The following is a 21,238-nucleotide window of genomic DNA, read 5'->3' as shown; positions in this document are numbered from 1 at the left end:
AAAAAGAGTGTGCCATGGAACTGACACTGCCATTTCTAAGGCAGACAGGCTAACATCTGCAGGTACACAGCCCCCTTTCTTATGTTCCATAAATCCTAGGTACAAGGATGAAAGGTCCCCACAGTTGTCACACTGCAAATAAAAAATAGGAGTAACTTAATTTTTAGAAAGTGATAGTATCCAGACACCAAGAATTTGTTCTTTGTGTCTAAAGTAGGGCTGGTTTAACATAGGTCTACATACTGTTTTGAGGACCCCGATATCTTCTTCTGGGGAAATAATCATTTTTCATGATGAGCTGATGAGAAAGAAGGTTCTCTGTATAGCAAGAACATATTCTTTACACCTATTCCTTACATTCCAAGTCTCCTCCATAAGACTACATAAGCAATGCAAGTCCCTGAAGCAAAATAGAACTTGCTTATAATAGCCTTATACAAATCCTATGAATATCTTAAATATTTAAAGTAGCATAAGACTCAGAAAAGCCATAAACCAAGATGTCCCATTTTGTCATCCAGAAACACAGAATCTACAAAATAAATATAGGACACATTGAAAACAGGTAATCCAAGTGAATTTAAAAATGTAGTTTCATGACCACAAATACCTTGCTTTTCAGAGAGACAGAATTGAAACAGTCAGTGGCAATGGCCACAGCCCTTTTCACTCGCTGACTAAAACATTGCAAGGGTTTTGACACCCACTTCTTTGTCATTAAGGAAAAAACAAACACAGTTTTTTACTGACAGTGAAGTCTGTTTTTTGCAAGGCAGCCCAGTGTTTCACAGCACCATGTCTCAGCCAGCTGTGAAAAGCACTGTCCTGTAATTGTGCCTCCTGGTCACATATGGCTGCTGTGCAGGCAGCAAGACCCATCTCTCACTGCTCCCCCTTCTGTCCTCAGCCAGAAAGGAATGGTCAAGAAGAGGTAAAAATCAAAGCAAAGTTAGTGACCATATTTTGGCTTCTGGCTCCCATAGCCACCTACAGATGGGCACAACAGATCCCTCATTGCACTGCTCCAGAAAACACCATCTAAGCACCCACCCCAGTATCACTTTACCACAGCTGCCTCAGATAGTCTACAAGCAGTCCTATCCATCCTCTAGCACCAGCTCATCTAACCTAACATCAGCAGGCATTTTTTTTTATAGTTTTATGTCCTACCATGTTACTGTCAATATAATTTGCAAATATATTAAATAAGATTTATAATTGGCATGAAAGGCCATACATGGAACTGCACAAAGCTCGGAAGCAATGCTTTTGACACTGTAAAGTCTGCTTCACTTATTACCATTGAAATGGTTTACACATGCATTCACCAAAGCACGCATATGCATGAACTGGGTTTCACATTTTCAATGCCTGCATGCAAACCAGAACTCCATCAATGCAAAGCCAGGATGCTTAGACTAGGAATTCTGAATATGTTTTTAAAATTCTGGACCTCTGAAACGAAAATTAAGATAATGAAAGAAAATATTTTTAGCCTGGGTCAGTTTGAATCCAAATATCTCAGGCCCTGTCTTTTTTCTGCTCAGCATACTTTGTATATTCAGGGCTAGAGAAAGGCAGGATGGTCTCACAGTGAGGGTGCTTGCCTGGATCTCTAGAGATTTAGGTTCCAAGTCCAGTTCTAGCACAGATTTTTTTCTGTGACATGGGGAAAGTCATTTAATGTTTTCCATTCTCTTTCAGATGCAATCAGTAATATTTTCCTGCTCCACAGGGACATATTAGCATTTGCAAGGCCCTCAAATGATGGAAACTGCAAGTGAAGCTAAATCAAAAGGCAGGGGAGGGAAGGCAGAGTATGTTGCTGACTCAATAGGGTGCTGGAGTCAGTGGTCACACAACCATGATACTGTAGGCTAACTGCAAAAGTTTATATTCTAAAAAATTATTCCATCAAAACAGGTGAATGAGTATCAATCTGGGGTATGCATATAAAACACATTTTAGACAAAGAACTAGTTCTGCCCTGATTCATACCAGGTGCAATCTCACCTATCCCCGGCTACAAACTCACCATTTCCCCACCTGACTCTGTAGCAGCTCCTTCTGACCTACCTCCCTCTTCCCAGCATCATATGCTCCTTTACCTTGTCAAATGAGCTTTAGTTCAAGGGCCCTACTGCCACTTCGAAGCACAGGGCCACCAATACATGAGACACTGCAGCGCTTTAATCAGAGTGGCCCTTGGAGCTGCTCTAATTAAAGCACCACCTGACCACATGTAAAATTAAGTACAGATGCCAATTAGCACTAAATTCTACACAAACATGAATTCTGTAACAGCATGAAATGGGGAAAAACTCTTTGAACAGATCTTCTGTTGTGAAATAAATATTAATGTATAGACTATGATCTTGCAAACATGTTGACATGTGCTACACTGAACACAAGAATAGATGCCATTACTCACATGCTTAAAAATAGGCATGGGTTTGTAACACTTAGGCCTTTCTGTGTGTCATCTGCTTCAAAGTAACTCTCCGTAAGGCCATTCTGACCCTGTGGTACCTAAAGACTAAATCAGGGAAGTTTAGTTCACACAATGAAATAAGCTACTGTGGCTCTACTTTCACTGACTGCAGGGTCAGAGCAGGCACACAAATAGTTACTTCAGTGCAGCAGATGCTCATGCCTGTTTTAACTCACTGTAATTTGCTCTTTTGTCCATACCCTTAAGCCATGGGCTGGCAACATGTTGTGCATTCATGAACCCCTGCATTATGTTATTTGAGGGACCCTTTTTCTGCAAAAAGCTGCATCGTCACTAAGGGAGTTCACTAGTATAGCCATAGTAGTACACCTAATGTAAGTGTAGGCAAGGCCTTAGACTTAATTCTTCAGGGCAGCATTTGCTTCTTAGTTTCTATACAGCAGTCAGCACAGTGAGGCCCTGTTCTGCTTGGGGCATTTGGGTCTAATTCAACAACAACAACAGTAATAATAATAATAATAATACCAAACACTTTAGGCTCCAACAGTCTACCAGAAATAAATCAATTCCTAATTCAAGGGGAATTAACCAGCAGTATTTTTTATCAAATCCACAAGATGGAGCCATTTCAATTCTATTAGAATTGTGTGGCAGGCACCTGATTTCTGGGCTGCAGAAGGGAAATCCAATGGGTATGATTCAGCATACAGATCACAAAGACAGTGATTCCCCTCTTTAAGCTGAACAGCACCCTATCTAACAAGAAATCCCTGCCTCCTCCTACTCCTTCCTTCTCCATATATTTGGCCAGCTGTCAGACTCCCTGCTGGTCTAACCCTCTCCCCCCACAACCCCTGTGGGACCATTTACCAGAAGGATCATTCTAGGATCTGAGCAAAGAACAGTATTTTAAGCACGCACACTCATAAGAGCCCACAGATTTCTCATGTATCCATCCATTCTCCATGTCCTCCCATAAAGTCCCCTGTGCAAACTGTACACTGTACAAACTTAAGCCTTCTGGCCAGAGTTTTTCAGACTCGCTTCCTTTTTAGACACAATGATCTCTATCCAGAATGGTAAAATACAGATCACCAAATACAAGAAACCCATGCACCAACATACACATCTGCACAGAACCAGCTTTCCCCCTAACACACAGCCAAGCCCTCCGATACCACCAAATTTGCACTAAGGAGACCACCCATGATCATCACCTCACAAATCTCAAAAGGGCTTCACTCAACAAGGACACTCCTCCAGAGAGATAGATCACATTTTTGAAAGAGCCACCTGGATACCACTTGAAGGACTGCTGCAGTACAGAAGGAAAACCCCCATGAATCGCACACTGCTGGTTATGACATATCACCCCTCCCCGGAACCCATATGGAAAAATCTTAAAACATTTGCAACCCATACTAGAAGATGATGCGATTCTTAAAGCTATCTTCCCAGAACCACCTATCCTAGACTTTAAACAAGCACTGAACCTTGCTAGCCTCATCATCAGAAGCAAACTTCCTATGGCCCAAAACTCACCAAATGGATCCAAACCATAGAATCATAGAAGTAGGGTCAGAAGGGACCTTGTAGATCTTCAAGTCCGACCCCCTGCCTGGGCAGGAGGAAAACTGGGTTCAAATGACCCTAGCCAGGTAGGCATCAAGCCGCTTCTTAAAGACCCTCAGGGTAGGAGCCAGCACCACTTCCCTAGGAAGTTGGTTCCAGATCCTAGCCGCCTGAACTGTGAAGTAGTTCTTACGAATGTCTAATCTAAACCTACTCTCCAACAACTTGTGGCCGTTATTCCTTGTTATCCCGGGGGGGGCTAGGGGAAACAAGGTCTCCCCCAAACCCTTCTGGTCCCCCCTAGTGAGTTTACAGATGGTCACCAGGTCCCCCCTCAGCCTTCTCTTGTGAAGGCTGAACAGGTTCAGGTCCCGTAGCCTTTCACTGTAGGGTCTGCCCTGCTGTCCCTAGATCATGCGGGTGGCCCTCCTCTGGACCCTCTCAATGTTGTCCACATCCCTCTTGAAGTGGGGTACCCAGAACTGGACACAGTACTCCAGCTGTGGCCTGACCAGTGTTGCGTAGAGGGGGAGGATCACCTCCTTGGCCCTACTTGAGATGCACCTGTAGATGCACGATAGGGTCCGGTTGGCCCTGCCAACCGTGACCTCACATTGTTGGCCCGTGTTCATCTTGGAGTCAGTGATGACTCCAAGATCCCTTTCTGCCTCCGTGCTCTCAAAAAGGGAGTTTCCCATCTTATAAGTGTGCTGCTGGTTACTACTGCCCAAGTGCAGCACTCTGCACTTGTCAGTATTGAAACTCATCCTGTTTTTGTTAGCCCACCCCTGAAACCTATCCAGGTCATTCTGCAGTCTTTCCCTCCCTACTAACATGCCCACCTCACCCCAAATTTTGGTATCATCAGCAAATTTGAACAGGTTGCCTTTTACCCTGTTGTCCAAATTGCTGATAAAGAAATTGAACAGCGTGGGCCTAAGGACCGAGCCCTGGGGGACTCCGCTGCCCACTTCCCTCCAGGTTGAATATGACCTGTCTAACACCACCCTCTGAGTACAACCCTTCAGCCAATTTGCAATCCATCTGACCATGTAGGCATTGATGCCACAGTCACCTAGTTTTTTAATGAGGATGGGGTGCTCAACAGTGTCAAAGGCCTTCCTGAAGTCCAGAAAGACTACATCCAAGGCGACACCTGCATCCAATGTTTTTGTGACCTGATCGTAAAAGGCAGTCAGGTTGGTCTGACATGACCTGCCCCTAATGAAACCGTGCTGGTTGACCTTGAGCATCATCCCCGATGCCGGCCCCTCACAGATGTGCTCCTTGATGATCTTCTCAAAGAGTTTCCCCAGGATTGAGGTAAGACTGACGGGCCTATAGTTGCCTGGGTCCTCTCTCCTCCCTTTTTTAAAGATGGGGACCACATTGGCTATCTTCCAATCATCTGGCACCTGGCCCGAGCACCACAAGTGCTTGTAAAGCCATGCCAAGGGCCCTGCAATAACCCCTGCTAGCTCCCTCAACACCCTGGGGTGGAGAGCATCTGGACCTGCTGATTTGAACACGTCCAGCCCCTCCAGAAGCACTCTAACCCGGTCCTCCTCAACCTTAGGTCTTGAGGCGTTCCCCTTGAGTCCGTCTTGAATCACAGTGGGGGAGTCCCGGTCCCTGCACAAGAAAACAGAGGTGAAGAATTTGTTAAAGAAGTCTGCCTTCTCCTCTGGCGCACCCACCAGATTGCCCAGCGTATCTTGCAAGGGCCCCACATTTCCCAGTGCCTTCTTCATCCTCACTATATATTTGAAAAAGGACTTTTTATTATCTTTGATCTTGGACCCTAGTCCTGGACGTCTTTGGTGAGCCAGGGGGGCTTTTGGGCACTCTTGCCCCCCTTGCTTCTTGTTGGGATCGTCACCCCTTGTGCCCTGAGTATCGTCTCCTTAAGGAACGACCACTCATCTTGGGCACTGAGGTCCCCTGCCCTCAAGAACCCCAGCGCCTCACCCACCAATCTCCTCAACTCGTTGAAGTTGGCCCTCTTGAAGTCTACCGCCTTGCTGCAAGCCCTTGACACCCTGCACTGGATGGTGAATTTCAGCAAGTGATGATCGCTATCACCCAGGTGGTCAAGGACCTGGAGCCCCCTTACGATATCATAGCCTGTGGCCAGGACCAGGTCCAACAGGGCATTTCCTCTGGTGGGACTGTGCACCTCCTGGGTTAAGTGGAGGTCCTGTATCTCGGCCAGGAACCTCCTGGAACGGTCCGACCTAGGTGACTGCTCCTCCCAGCAGATGTCCAGGTAATTTAGATCACCCATGACAACTACATCCCTTGCCTTAAGTGCCTCTGCAAGCTGGCCCGAAAATTCCTGGTCCAGCTCCTCCCCTTGGTTGGGAGGTCTGTAGTAGACCCCCACCATTAAATCCGTCTCCCCACGACCCCCTTGTATCTTGACCCAGAGCACTTCAGTTTGCCCATCCTCGGACCCCATTTTGCATGCCCTTCCTCCGACCCCACCATGCCATGCCAAGAAATGTAAAACCTGCCAACACATCTCCACCACTCCACAATTGCTACACCCCACAACAGAGCCATCAACATTCCTGGATCTGACACCTGCACTTCCAGAAATGTAATATATCTCATCCAGTGCAACAAATGCCCAGATAGAAAATATGTAGGAGAAAGCAAACAACAACTGTGCACCAGAATGAATGGACACCGGAAATCTATCAAAGACAAGAATACCCAATTAAATGGTGGGGGCACATTTCTCACAAGAAACCACTCTCTCACCAATCTCTCAGTTCTAATCCTCAAAAGGAATTTACAAAACATCTTTTACAAACAAGCCTACGAACTTCACTTCATAAATCTACTGGACTAAATATATACATTGGATTTATGACACATTATAACTTGCCTAACATTTGACTCCCCTGGTAACCTCTCTACGATTTATCAGCTATAGTCAATCCCCTTTCCATCCCTTCCCCCACTACACCTGTCTCTCATCCATTGACTACCTTAATTTACATTTTTCACTGACAGTCTCTGGCATGCATACTGGTCTGTGGCTTCTTTACTGTTCCATCCAGGAAGAGCACAGACCAACTGCAGACACTTCCTCAGCCTGATGAAAGGGTATTTGTACCCAAAAGCTTGCAAAGAAGAATTTTTCCGACTATTTGAATTGGTCTAATAAAAGATATCAGATTTACCTAAAGAACCTTATCTGCCTCAGACTCACAACTGCACTTTTCATTAAACACAATAGCAGAGTTCCTCATATCATTCATTCTCAACTCCTATGGTAAGACCAGTTACTGCTACAGACTAGCTTTCAGCTACACAATATTGCCAGCCTTTCATAATCAGAAAGGATCATGTTCTGGCCTCAAAAACTTTTTCCTTCTATTATAAATAGACTTCTGCTACTTTTCCACATCAGCCCCTTTGTGTCTTTATTTCAGAACAATAAAGTACATGGAGTTTTGACTATAGTTCTGCTTTGTCCACCAGTTTTGTGATGGAAAGAAGACTGTATACTGCTACAGGCCACTGCATTATCTGTTCTTAAACATCACCGGTACAGAATATGCAGTTCTGTTCTGCCCAAGCTTAGGCAGAGAAGCCATTCTTTTTCTGAAAACTGACATAGTTCCAAAGTCCTTTTTAAAGGCAAGCTAGAATGCTATTTCTCTTGCCTGGGGTCTAATTTCCAAGAGCAGAATTCATTTTCAAAAGGAGCTAGTTTTCATATAAGTCATCTAGAATTTTTAAAAAATTAAATGGACATGGAAGCTCATTTGCTTAAACTGCAGTTCTTGAAAAGTGAAATATTTGTACTCTGTTTCTTAAACCAGAAAACCATCTACTTGATTGATTATGCCTTTGAATTTCTGTAGCAGTGTAGTTCATCATACTTACAGATCCCTTTGGGCCCAGCAGTCCCATATCACCCTAGACAAAAATAAAATTATTTATGTCAGACCAGGGAATTCACATGCAATTACAAATACAATATGCTGGACAGGATTTCCTCAATACTTAACAAATGAGCATACTATTCAAACTGAAGGCATTTGCTGAAGTACAAAAACTGAGACCAATAAAGCAATCAAAAGAATGGAAACCAGGCATAAATACTTTCTTGTGAAGAAAGTATAGATTTAACTTATACCATTAGTATTCACACCTCAGAGATATTTTTGCTATATATAAACAAAAACGTATTTTAAGGCATTATTATGCACTTTAATTCAGATTTTTAAAATATGAGGATGTAGAGCCAGATGCCATCCCCATCTGAGATAATAGGAACTGGTTGGAAATATTTAGATGAATATCCAGTCTTGCGCAACAGCTGAACCAAGCCGTTACACAAGACTGTTTCTAGTTAGATTATATTTCCTGGGAAACTGGTCAAGTTTCACCTGGAGACCCAGATATCCTAGCTCCCAAGCTCCTCAGTCATCCAGCTTTTCAAAATCCCTAACCCCTATGCAGCCTGCCACCTAGGCTTCCCAAAAGCCAGATTTCCTGATAAACCTGTGGTGAGAAAAGCAATTCTGATTCATGGGAGCTCAGAGATTTTTAATTTTTTACTATGAACTAGAATGCAAATAGATTTAAAAACAAAATCTCAGAATCTTCCATAAAACAGAATTATCATTCTCCACCCAGCTCTATTCATGAGATATAGAAGCATTTAACCATAGCACCTTGAGATATTTTCCTGCAATTGGGACTAATGAGATTCCATGGATTGGGAATGGATAGTATCAACAGGCAGCAACTATATAAAATGAAGCCATGCTTCTCGTAGATGATCTACACTAAACATATTTAATTGTCATCACTTTAGAAAAAGAGTCCCTAACACCAGGTTCACACCCCCACTGCAAGTATGTGGGTATGGGGGGAAGGATTTCTTTAGTAAGGAGCAAACTTCCTGAGCCACTATTGTAAATTTCGAAACTTGAAAAAACAAAAAGTTTAGGAACAAGTTTCATCTTGCAGTGTTGAACATGGGACTGATGTATTAATGGTACTGATCATGGATTGACGGTATCATGGATTGAAAGTATCTTGCTATAGAAACATATTGAGAGGGAGCAAATTAGACGCACTGGACCAGCATGCTGATATGTCTTTGTTTACATATGCATGTAAATACAAAACCTAAGCTCTTGATATTTTAAGGGAGCCAGAAGGATTTCAAAACAGCAACAGCAATGCAGCCAGGCCCACAAAACTGCAAAATTCTGCAACAAGTCAAAAGAGTGTGTGCCATGATGACATAGGAGGGTTTTCAATGACAAAAAACTGACACATTGTAAAAGGTACTACAGTAGTAGACCAAAAGGTAAAAATGCACCAAATGAATACATGTATACAGATGAAGTGACAATAAGGTCTTACCAGGTCACCCCTTCCTCCTGGTTCTCCTTCGGATCCAGCAGTACCCTACAGCAAAGAAAGATACATGGTAAGTCTGAAATGCCTTAAATAATTTAAGATACAGAATCACTGAGTAATGGATATCATGACTCATAAGTAAACCATCTGTGATTTGTATTAGAAGACTTACTTGTTCACCTTTAGGACCTGGCTCACCAACTGTGCCCTAAATGTAAAATAAAAAACAAAGTATTATAAATTTTGAAATTACTGAGACTTTACAGTAGAGTTCACTTTACTGTCTTCACAGCTAAAAGCATGTAATCTTGAACCAGGATTCTTGGAGTAATACTTGAAGTATTCTTTTGTCTTCCTTCCTCCATTTCTTAATTGCTTTTATCAAATGTATTCCTAGAGAGAACCAAACTCTAGAACAATCCAGGAGATTTTTCGATGTACTAGTAATTGCACTTATGCAAAGATCAAATCAGAATTAACTGTTCTTATGGCAACTCCTATAAAGAAGGGCAGGTAAAAAGGAAAGAAAAGCAATTCTTCATATCTCACTCAAATTCTTTAATAATTTGGGCGTAGTTCACATACAGGGGTATATCATGTTGGACTGCATCTGAAATTTTCCAAACCATTAGTCCATGTGTAGACACCTGTACAGATTAATTTTTTCTAGCTCCCCACTGAACACAAGCATTTGGAAATAGAAATGCACAGGATTTCAGCTTCAGTTCAAGTCCAAAGCAGAAGGTTCATTACCAAAATCCACTATAACATGATGGCTGTTCATTAAGGTCCACTAGGGTAAAATAAGCACCCAATACCAGTGATCCTTAAACTCATGCAAAATACTTCAATAGGCTTTGGCAATCACTATACAGTTAGTAGTAGAAAAATGTTCACAATCAAACACCCCTATCCTAACAAACTCTGGTTGCTATTGTTAGTGGCAGTCTCAGTAGAGATGCCAAGGAATGAATGGACATGGAGAGTTAAATGTTCTCTCATAATTAGACATGTATTCACCTAAAGGCTGAGGCATATGGATAGGGTAGATAGGAGCAATTTGCACCAGTGCTATTACTCATGTTGTGTAGGTTGAATGGATAGAGAGAGGATTTTCATGTTTACTGCCAATCTGGGATGCTCAATTCATTATAAATGAAATTAAGGGTAATGAGAGCTGTTTCAGTTAACAAAACCTTTCTGATTTGTTTAATGAACACACACACATCATGCAGTGCTATTCAGTCTATTCAGTTTCCTTTCCTGTGATCTTTTATGCAACTGTAACCCTGTTGGTAAGAATTGTGAGGTAGAAAAAATAAGGTTAAGTGATTTCAAAAATATACAAAATTATATTCACCATTTCCTCTAATGGTTAGGCAAAGAACACCTGTTTTGCATTTATATATATTCACAATGAAAATGCTTCTAAAACATGCACTGTAATTAAGGCAATACAGCGCACACAACATAACATAGTCACCTACTACAGGCTAGCCTGGGGCTTTCAAACCATAACCCTGCATAGAATTGTCCTTCTATACAAGCAGGACTGGATTGTTTGCCAAGCCTAACCTTTTTGTCTTGAGTCTGACTATTAGTATATGCTCTTTTCCACATTTAGCCCCACCCTGCATGTGTTGAGGAGGAGGAGGTTGCATAAAAAGCCAAGAGCTCTATCTAGTTATGAGAAATATGTGAAATTATGTTCAATACTAAACACCATGGTAATGGAAAATATAAGCCTTAATTCCAATAATTTTGATTGTCATCTTGCCTTGCTTACCAGTTCAAGCCTTATTTTAGTGGCCACGGGGTGTAGTGGCACACTGGGCACTCCGGATGGGAGCAGTTCAGTGCAGGGCTACTGCTGCCCTGCTCTGCTCCTTTACAGTAGCCAGGAAAAGCTCCAGGCTCCCTCAGGTGCCAAACCCAGGTTGTCAGGGGGCACTGGGGTCAGGCCTGGGCTCAGGGGAGGGGAGGCACAGAGGGAGCTGTCCTGCCTCCAGGGTAGCTGCCTCCCAGCCCTGCACCCCTGCCCCAGGCAGCTGCCTGCTGCCAGGACCCAACTCTGAGATCAATGCCAAGGTGGGGACATTGTCCCAGGCCCCTGCTCTGAGATTTGCTCCTGGTCAGCTGTCTACAAGTGTGCTAATGTGCAGTAGGTACTGCACGGTGAATCTACTACAGTAGCCTGTTTTACTGTGCAGTAACTGCTGCACACAGTTACATAGTGACACTTTACTGAGCAGTAGATGAATCTACTGTGCAGTAAAGAGTCTCATGTAGATGCACCAACTGACTCTAAAACATTAGCATTAAAACCAAAGCTCTGTATGCCACCTGAAAGCTGGTAAGCCCATTCTTCAAATGCTACAAAACATTCATCCATGTTTTAGAAGCTTGTAAGAATACTTACTGCCCTAATCATGCCAAAATGTGAAAGGTTGCATGTACAGGGCAAACAAATTAGTAATGACCTAGTTATTTTTCAGTATATTTGGCGTTACTGAATGTTAATTGAGTAGTTTATTGTGTAAAGAAGAATCAGTGTTTGTTTTCTATCAGAGAAGAGAATCACCACCCAAGTCTTAGATGCTACTTGAGGACTGTGGTGCAGCAAAATCATACACATCTCCTCCAACATCCAAAGAGACTAGGGAAAAGGGAAAGGAGCAGTGAAAGTAGTTCAGTTCCTGCTTCAACCAATCTCCAATTTCTGCTTCTAAATTTGCAAAAATCTATCATTTAGGCTAGATCTTAAATTTGGAAATATAACTACAGAAGAGCTATGCCCTATCCAAAGACAAGGTACAGATGACCGGTCCAAAAAACAATAAATCAGAAACAGTATAAGACATGAAGACTGGGACTACCTGCCCCTCCCCCCCCACTACTCAAGACATGCATACCTACATAAAGTACCACACAGCTATAGGACTATTCCCTATTTATATTTATACAAATAATTCATGTATGAAGTGCTACCAGATGGCACTTAGACTGTGTAACAAAGTCTCTGGGTTTAGCAGTATCATTGAAATGTGAAGTTGTCCTTCTGATTTAGCTTCTGATTGCTCTTTACCTCACCTCTTAACACACATGAAGGATTCAAAATTGGGTTTTTGAATCAAGCAGAACTAGGACTATTCCTAGTTCAAACAGAACTGGGAATATATAGTCTCAGGGAGATCAGAAAGGGAAGAGGGCTACATGGATGACCTTGAATCCATTGGAAATAACATCACTGGCTAAACCCAAGGCTATGGATGGATATCACTTTTAAAAAGTTTAAAAGTGAAGGAGGGATACCTGCTACTTGGGAGCACACATCAACAGTTTCAACTATACTGTTACATCTTTCCACTCCTATACTGGTCTGAAACAGGCTTGGTATTAGAGTAGTGTAGCTCAATTTATGTTGATATAGCAGCAGATGGATGTAACATTTCTATTGGAACAGCTTACCTGGTATAATTTAACATATAATATATCAAATTTAATACCAAATAAGTGTGTCCACTTTCTAAGACTAGTGTTGAAGAAAGAATAAAGCTGTGGATATAGTTAGATCCTATTCAGTGTTGTCTCAATATAGGAAAACTAAACAAAAAATGTTGGAGGTTTTTTTAAAGATGGGCTAAGTTAATTCATAGCATAACAGTAAAGAGAGAAACACTGGGGATGAACTTGGCTGTATAATTTTAAAAAACAGCTCTGCTGAAATACCCTGGCAAATTATTTAGGTCAGTAAATGGAAGCCTCTTGAGAACGCTCTCTAAATCTACGACAAGGCACTCAGGAATTGCTTGCATGGCTCAAAGCAAAGTCATGTAAAGAACCCACACTAGCTCTGAACCATCTGGTATGTCTACAGAGCACATGGTGTGTGTGTTCACGACCATAAAGAGAGCTATTTTCTTGGATCCCAGAACCAGCATAACCACGTTAAAGCTACCCAAGCTAATTAGCTCTGCTTTTCACCTTCTCAATAGAGTTGATTAATCCATGCAGAGCCTCATGCTGATGTGACTAAAATGCTTCAGTTCAGAGCTAGTACAGCATTTAACTGATGTAATAAAAAAGAGGAGCTTTCAAGTTACTGTCTGGCAGAAGGAGCTTGACAGCTGATGAGAAGTTTGCAAACCTGCTCACATTTTAAAAAGCCACATAAAACATAGTCCATGCCTACCGCACAAACTTGCTGTATCCTGCAGCACAGCCCATAAACTTAATAGGTTGCTCTGTGCAGGCTGTCTCCTGAACCAAAAATAAAGAAGCCCCCTCTGTACGGCACTGCAGGCAGACTTATCAGCACCACCAAGTGAGAACAGCACATTTGAGGGTGTCTCTGCCAGGCATGGTAAGCTCGTGGTTGTGACACGGCCTAAGATTACATGGATATAGTAGAGGTGCACTGATACATCGGTCCAATATCAGATTGGCACTGATATAAAGCAAATCAACTGTATTGGAAATGGGCTTTTTTTGCCTGATGTGGTTGATAATGTGGCTGATAAATGCCCTGTTCATGAGAGCAGCTGCAGCGCAGCACATAGGTGGCAAGGAGCACAGCCTGACAGCTTGGAGAGCTGCGTCTAGCTGGTAAGTCTGTTGTGGTGGAAGGGGAGGGGGGAAGGAGGAAGTGGGGGCAGACCAAGGCCCCCACAGTGAGGGAGGGAGTGGGGGTGGGGCTGGGGCAGGGGCTGCCCAGCTGGGGCAGGGTGGGGTGGAGCATGGGACAGAGCCGTGGCTTGTCCAGGGGGTGCGGGAGGGTGGGGCAGCTCCCACCACTGCGCACACCCCAGGATGGCATGGAGGGGACATGTGCCCCTGGATCTGCATGGGGTGGCACAAGCAGCTGCTGCAGGCTGGGTCTGGGGCTGCGCCAGGCTGCACTTGGGGCAGGGTGGGCAGTGGTGCTGGGAAGGGAGCTGTGGTGTGGGGAGGGATACAGCAAATTATGGGGTGGCTGCAGCACTCCCTCCATAGCCTCCCTCCCAGCACCACTGCCCCCCCTGCCCCAGCTGGGCAGCACCTGCCCAAGCCCCTGTCCCAACCCCACTCTCTCCCTCACTGCAGGTGCCTCCATCTGCCCTCCCCCGCATGCCTCTTCGCTTCCCCCTCCCCTTCCACCACAACAGACTTATCAGCTGGACACTGCTCTTCAAACTGCTGGGCTGCATATCGGAAAATTGATTGGTATCGGCCAATATGCCTCCTTAAAAATCGGCTATTAGCATCAGCCCAAAAACTCTCTATTGGTGCACCCCTAGGATATAGGGAGAAAAGATGTTTTGTGACCCTTGAAAACCTGCCAATCTATAGACAATAACTTCACAACTTGGCACTGATCCCTCGCAGCCAAGGGAAGAAGAGAGAAGCAGCAACCCCTTACACAGTCTCTTCACATCCCAGACCTGGGTTTCTGTGTTCTCTGTGAGCAAGTGTAGTAATGGAGCACCTTTTGTACGGGAATTTTGGGATCTTCTGTGACATGCATACTCCAGGGAGGTAACAGCCTTGTAGGTATAGTGGAAGTCTAAAGCTCCAGGGGCACTACAGTATACTGTTGGAGTTATCCCCCCTGTACCTTATGAGCTTCGGTGTGTGTGTGTAGATACCTCAATAGTTGCAGCAGTGTATTTCTGTAATATATGTAGAGAAATACACAAAAACACTGCAGATACTGAAAAAGGGTCAAGTTTTCAAAAGTATTACTGACTAAAAAGTCTAATTCCCATGTCCCAGAGTGCCTAACTCATTTTTTTTTAAAGGGATTAAGACCCCTACGTGACTTAGGGCTTTTGAAAAGCTGTCTTTATGTACCATTTTTTAAGTAAGATCAAGTATTTTTGGTACGTGCTTATGAGCCATAAGTAGTTGCTAGATACACAAAGCACCATTGTTTCTAAACAGATCAATACATCTTGGTATGGAAGAAATTATGGGAAATAAAGAATCATTACATACTTATGCCAAAATCATTGTTTTCCTTCTGACCACATATTGCAGTTGGTACACCTCCAAGTGCATTTCTTACCCTGTCACCTTTAACACCAAGGAGGCCTGGAGGACCAGGGAGTCCTGGAAGTCCTATATCCCCTTCAGAGCCCTGTGAAAATAAATCAAGGATGGAAACTTATCAATATTGCATCTGAAGTAAAAAAAAAACCCAGCAGCTGAAAAGAAGGCAGATTCTGATTCCCAAAGTAGGACTTGATTCCCAGAGTAGTCACAGCTGACGGAGTAAAGAAGGGATTATGCAGTGTGAGCAACAGTAACAGAACATTGCCCAAAATATTACCCATGTAAATAGCACCTCATGAGGATTGTATAATTGCCAAACACAAATAGCAAGAGTAATTAGACTCTCCCCTCCAGTCCTTGGGCTAAATAGTTTAGTTGTCTTATAAAACCATCCTGTGATGTCTCACCCCCACGGTTCATGCATTCCTCCTTAACAGCAGGCTCTTTCACCAAGACCTCCCTAACTATGCTTCTAACTATTACTGTGTAAATATTGTTTGAGCAGTAGTAAAAGAGGGCATTCATGATCCATCCTTTTCATTAGCTCCAGGCAGCTGCTAGCAGAAAGGTGGCCTTTCACTCCTCCTGCTTCTTGAAAATGCATAGCACATACAACAGTTTGCAACATCAGTTTCAAGAATCACAAAGAGCCTTTACGCTTTTTTGTCCTTGCCACCTCCTACCCATACCGCACATTTTCATATGCTTTAAAAAATGCACATTGTTACATTAGTACAGTCACAAAGTACTGAAAAGGAAGCTTATCCATGAGCCACATCATCATTCTCCAATTCCCTATAGAAATGAACAGGCAAGTAAGGATTCTTCATGTTCCTGCAAGATTAATATAAATACTGGAAATAGAAATCTGTTGCTTACCCGTTTCCCTGGTGGTCCTGGAGGACCAGCAGGACCTGGATCACCTCTACCACCCTGGAAGGAAATAGAAAGACATTGTTACTGCCTGAAATATTTATTTTCCTGTAAACTGGAAACGAAGTGGGATCTTTTTTTCCCCTTAAAATGTATTGAAATATTACTTATTATATGGCATTAATGTAGGTCCTTGTTTTTTACTACAAACATGCAAAAGACAAAAGTTAATTTAAAGACACTAAAAAGTTTTAGAAATAGTTTAAAAACTACCATGCAGTTGTGCCTTGTTGCATAGGATTTTAGTTAATGTTAAATGACTGGATTTTTCAGTTCCCCCAAAACAAACCATTATACTTTTATAGCCACATTGAATAACATTTAGGGACAGACTGTGGTGATCCCCTAACCCCCTCTGGTGAGCAAGTGCTCACAGGCATAATGATCCCTTCAGTGGGACTGCTCCTGTGAGAAATCATCCATCACTAGTCCCAAATCAGGAAAGCTTGTAGGCATATTGTTAAATCCATCCTTATTCAGGAACAGTATTTAAACATGAGTTTAATTTTAGGCATGTGTTCAGTCATATCCACAGGACTTAAAACTATGAGCTAAATTTAAGATTATCTTTAAGCACTGCCATTAATAGGAAGGCCCAGTTTGAGTTTGCTTTCTTCATAAATGACCTTTAAAACTATTGGTCTCAAAGTACTTGAAGCTCATACTCCCCTACTGTGCACACTATATAGAGCCACATTTGAAAATTTCGAATCGTATTGAGATAACAAAAAGCTATGAATTTTATGAGGGAAATATCCTGAAAACTTGTGATTATAGACATCATCACCATCATATACCCTCATGATTTAACGTTCATTTTTAACTTCATGCATCATCATATCCATGTTGATGTTTAACACCAAAACTATCTCTTCACATATAAGCTATAGGTACACTTCAACATTCGGAGGATATGCAAAAGCATCTATGTGACTTAAGAACCCAAGTGCCTTTAAACTTGTCAGTATGTGGGGAGCCTGGCTCTAGAGAGCTGTTCCCTGATCCTGAAAGATAAATATAAGTACTGGCTGCCCAGCTCCCCATTTACCTAGACCTTTGAAGGGCTGCCCCAGCATCCCTGTTGCCATTGCCACTGCCAGGTGAAAACCTGGTATAAAATTATGCAGAGCACGTACAAAAGTGTTAAATACAACATTTAACAAGATCATAAGAATATACAATTGTGAGCTATCAGTTTAAAGATTAGTTAGTTTGTTGTATGTGGCTCTATAAGACTTGGATGTCAGTATATCTGCATACTCCAGTGTGGCATATAGTAGATAATTTCAACTGTAGCTAGTATGTTAGAATCAAAAGAATATTATGATAATGTTGAACAATGAATGGAGAAAGACCTAAAAATGGTGTTTTACACCAGGTTATAAATGCCTGGAGGTACTCCTCAGGCAAGCTTAGTATGATTGAAGTTTTTAAGAATAATTGGGTAACCTAGAGAGATTAGATCATTTCCTCAGAAAGTGCCTATGATTTTAGAACCACTACTCCCAGTAACATTATTTTTCATAGTAGAACTTTGACCCTCATTCTATCACCCAGGAAACCAAGTAATCTTTTGTAAATCTTATATTTAACCATCTTATTTCTGTAATACTCCTCAAACCAGGCTTGTTACATATCGTCCCAGGAAATGGAATTTCATATATACTGGGTGCATCTACATGTGATGCTACATTGCCATAGCAACGTGTTATGGCGACGTAGCTTCAATGGGCAAAAACCGTGACACTTCAGCCACGTCACCGTAGCAGCACACTCCCTCATAAAAATAACCATGCGCAGCCGGCATGGTGCAGTACAGGCTGTTACTGCACTGTCCTTTAGTAATTATTTTTGGAAGTACTAAAGGACAGCACAGTAACAATGGCGCTGTACAGCCATGCATACACACACGCGCCCACTGTTGCACAGTGTAAAACAAAGGCCACCATCCTTTGTGCCTTGTGGAGGTGTTTTGAACCACTGTATCTGTACCAGTGAAGATCCAATGGCTTCTCTCTCATTTTGCCTTGATGGGTTCTTCCACATCAGCCTTTTTGATGTCACATCTGATAGAGACACACAGGCACTAGATGAATTAGAGGGATACTAAGGGACACTAGCTCTCTGTACTGGAGTGAATTTTACTCTCCATAAAACTTTAAGAGAAGCAAGGATTTTTTGTACAACTTTTATTGGACTAATGATACAGTGTTATTGGAGCCGTGATGGCCTAGGAAATGTCTGAGAGGCAAGAATTTTTTACTTTTTCCAATAGAAGATATTATAAAAAATCCTTGCCTCTTAGACATTTCCTGTATCATGGCTACAGCAACACTCAAACTTTACTTAATGAGACAGGCTAGTTCTGTTAGAGGTTTTAAGGTTTTACCTATAAAATAAACCTTTACAGCATCAATTCTCAACCTGTGGGGCGCAAGAATATATGAATGGGCCTTGATCAAACTTTAAAAAAATGTATCAAACTTTAAAAATGGATTCTCCTTTAAAAGAGAAAAACGTGGGAAACAGTGGCTTTTCCCTTGCAGGCTAGCAGAGTTCCAGCCTGCAAATGGGCTGCTTGGGGCCTCCCCTTGCGGGCAGGAGGCAGCAGATCAGGCATGAGAGGCATTAGGTTGGGACTGGCCATTGATGTTTACAAATGGGTCCTTGTACAAAAGAGATTGAGAACTGTTGCATTACAGGACAGAATGCATTTACAGGCTAGTTTAAGTTTTCAGTTTACCTGTTTTCTGGCCTTTTTTTTTTTAAGTTGTTACAGTCTTACTATTGCTACCAGACCATTCTGAGAATTACAGTAGCACATGGCTAATCTGCACATCACTAAATTGCAAAGCTCATCTACCCACAAACTGGCACCCTCTCCACACCTGTTGACTGAGATGTTATAGCCTACGCTGCAATAAGATCTCACATTGCTAAGAAAATTATTTCTACAAAATATACCATGCTGTACTCTTTGGTATAGTGGAAAGCAGAATTAATGATGAAGCTGTCATGAGTAAGAAAAGCTACAATAAAAAATAAAAGAGCATTTGTACTTTTGGAGCCTTCATTTTTCCATCCCATTAACCATCCAGCTTGATTTAAAGTTATCTGAGCTATATCTCTGGGTATGTTATCTAAGCAAAATCAAATGTGCATGCAGGTTAACAGCACAGCTATTGACTCTGATAAGGTTAAACATGCATCTGTTACACATATTGTATGGTCTAAGACAAAATACCTTCAAATCAAGGCACGTACTCAGAAGGGAGAATCTAGGTCTACTGGTAAAAGAGTAGGACTAACAGGGTAGGAGCCATAAACTGTTATACAACCTAGCCATAGTCTTCCCGGAGGATGTCAGTCTCCCTTCATACCTTTACATGGGGGTGTTTAAATTCATTGCTCATGAAGCACTCAGATATATGCATAATTAGCACACCCAGAAATACATGAATGTACAACATACATTCATAAATACATGAATGTGACTGATCATCCTGTTATGATACTGATTCCCCACTGAGGAAAACTGGCCTGTTGGCTTAAAGATGAGTATGGTAAAGAGGTCTTGGTCTCAAAATACCGATTTAAATCAGGCGGTTAGTTTAAATATCACAACAATCCAAGTGATGTTTCTGATTCAAAAAGAAAAAGACTATGGTTATAGCTAAGAAACCAGGCTTCACTGTAAAATCAAAGAAATAATTTAGCTGAAAACTACCATAGCTACTTAACATTTTTTAAAAGGAACAATTATGTACAAACGGATATACATATACATCAAGAGCATTTATTGAACTTAGTAGACTAAGGAATCTAAAAATTCTGTGTTTTTTTTTAAGAACCCTGAAAATTATTTATTAGGTTCAGAATTGCACAAAGTAGTTACCACATAAAAAAAATGGAAATAAACATTATAATCAAGCATCTGATACAAATACAAACAGAAGAAATTACATCCTGTGAAGCTTTAATAAATGAAAAGCCCAGCACAGAGAATTAGTGGAGGGGGCACAATCAAATATCTCTGATTAGGCTTGACACTTCAAAGTTCAAGAATTCTTTCTTTTGAGCCACCTGCTAGGACAAATAGTTTAAGATAGGATTTAAACCACAAATGAGGTCTGTAATTATTTATAATGGCTAACATAATGTGAAGCAAATGTAATGTTAACTGACAAAACAATTCCCTTATTTCTTTTGATATGAGACATTTCTTGAAACAAAATATTTCTGCTATAAAATGTCCTATGTCTTAAATTATACTGGAAAAAAAGATTAAAAGGTCTTATTGGGACCATAGCCGGTATATTCTTGTAACTTTGTCTTAACTGATGTTTTATTTTTTTCCTGAGAGTCATAAATTTTGGGTGAGTCTTAAATTCAAGGACATCTTGTACTCAAAGGAATATTTTTACTAACTGAAGGATGAATATAAAGAATGCATCAATTAAAATGTTTTTCTCAGTTGTCCATTTCAATTTTCTAAGGAAATGTAGTTATTTATCCTCAAGTGCTTATTTTCTTCCACAGAAAATCATCAGTAGTGAAACAGAGGGGACTTCAACAAATAAATACATTTAGTTGAATTATCTTTGTTTTCAATAATTATCAACCTCCTCTAGAAAACTAAGATAAGTGTTTCAAATATTGCAATGTATAGAACTGCAATTTTTTAGACCTATGTGACAACATTTTCATAAATACGTTACAAAAGTGGCTTGTTAAAAAAATAATCTATTGATGCAGCACCTTTCATCTAAAGACATTAATTTTCCATTGCTGAAATGCAGCTTCATCAGTGAGTGAATTGCAGCAGTTATTTAACAGCTCACAAACACTATACAACAGTGCATG

At 41.6% G+C, this 21,238-nt stretch overlaps 1 protein-coding gene across 1 annotated transcript in view; it reads right to left on the bottom strand.

Moving 5' to 3' along the window:
* Positions 1–21,238, bottom strand: part of COL9A1 (collagen type IX alpha 1 chain) — a 92,645-nt gene that overhangs the window by 10,114 nt on the left and 61,293 nt on the right. Inside the window, exons 26-30 of the mRNA XM_006016648.2 lie at positions 16,322–16,375; positions 15,456–15,527; positions 9,585–9,620; positions 9,416–9,460; positions 7,922–7,954 (exon numbers count right to left, since the gene is read on the bottom strand). Of these exons, the coding sequence (XP_006016710.1) occupies positions 7,922–7,954; positions 9,416–9,460; positions 9,585–9,620; positions 15,456–15,527; positions 16,322–16,375 (240 nt within the window). The remainder of the gene's footprint in view (positions 1–7,921; positions 7,955–9,415; positions 9,461–9,584; positions 9,621–15,455; positions 15,528–16,321; positions 16,376–21,238) is intronic.

Source organism: Alligator sinensis, unplaced genomic scaffold (assembly GCF_000455745.1).
Source record: "Alligator sinensis unplaced genomic scaffold, ASM45574v1 scaffold499_1, whole genome shotgun sequence".
Lineage (NCBI taxonomy): Eukaryota > Metazoa > Chordata > Crocodylia > Alligatoridae > Alligator > Alligator sinensis.
The sequence above is the reverse complement of the archived record's forward strand: the minus strand, read 5'-3'. Positions and strand labels throughout refer to the sequence as shown.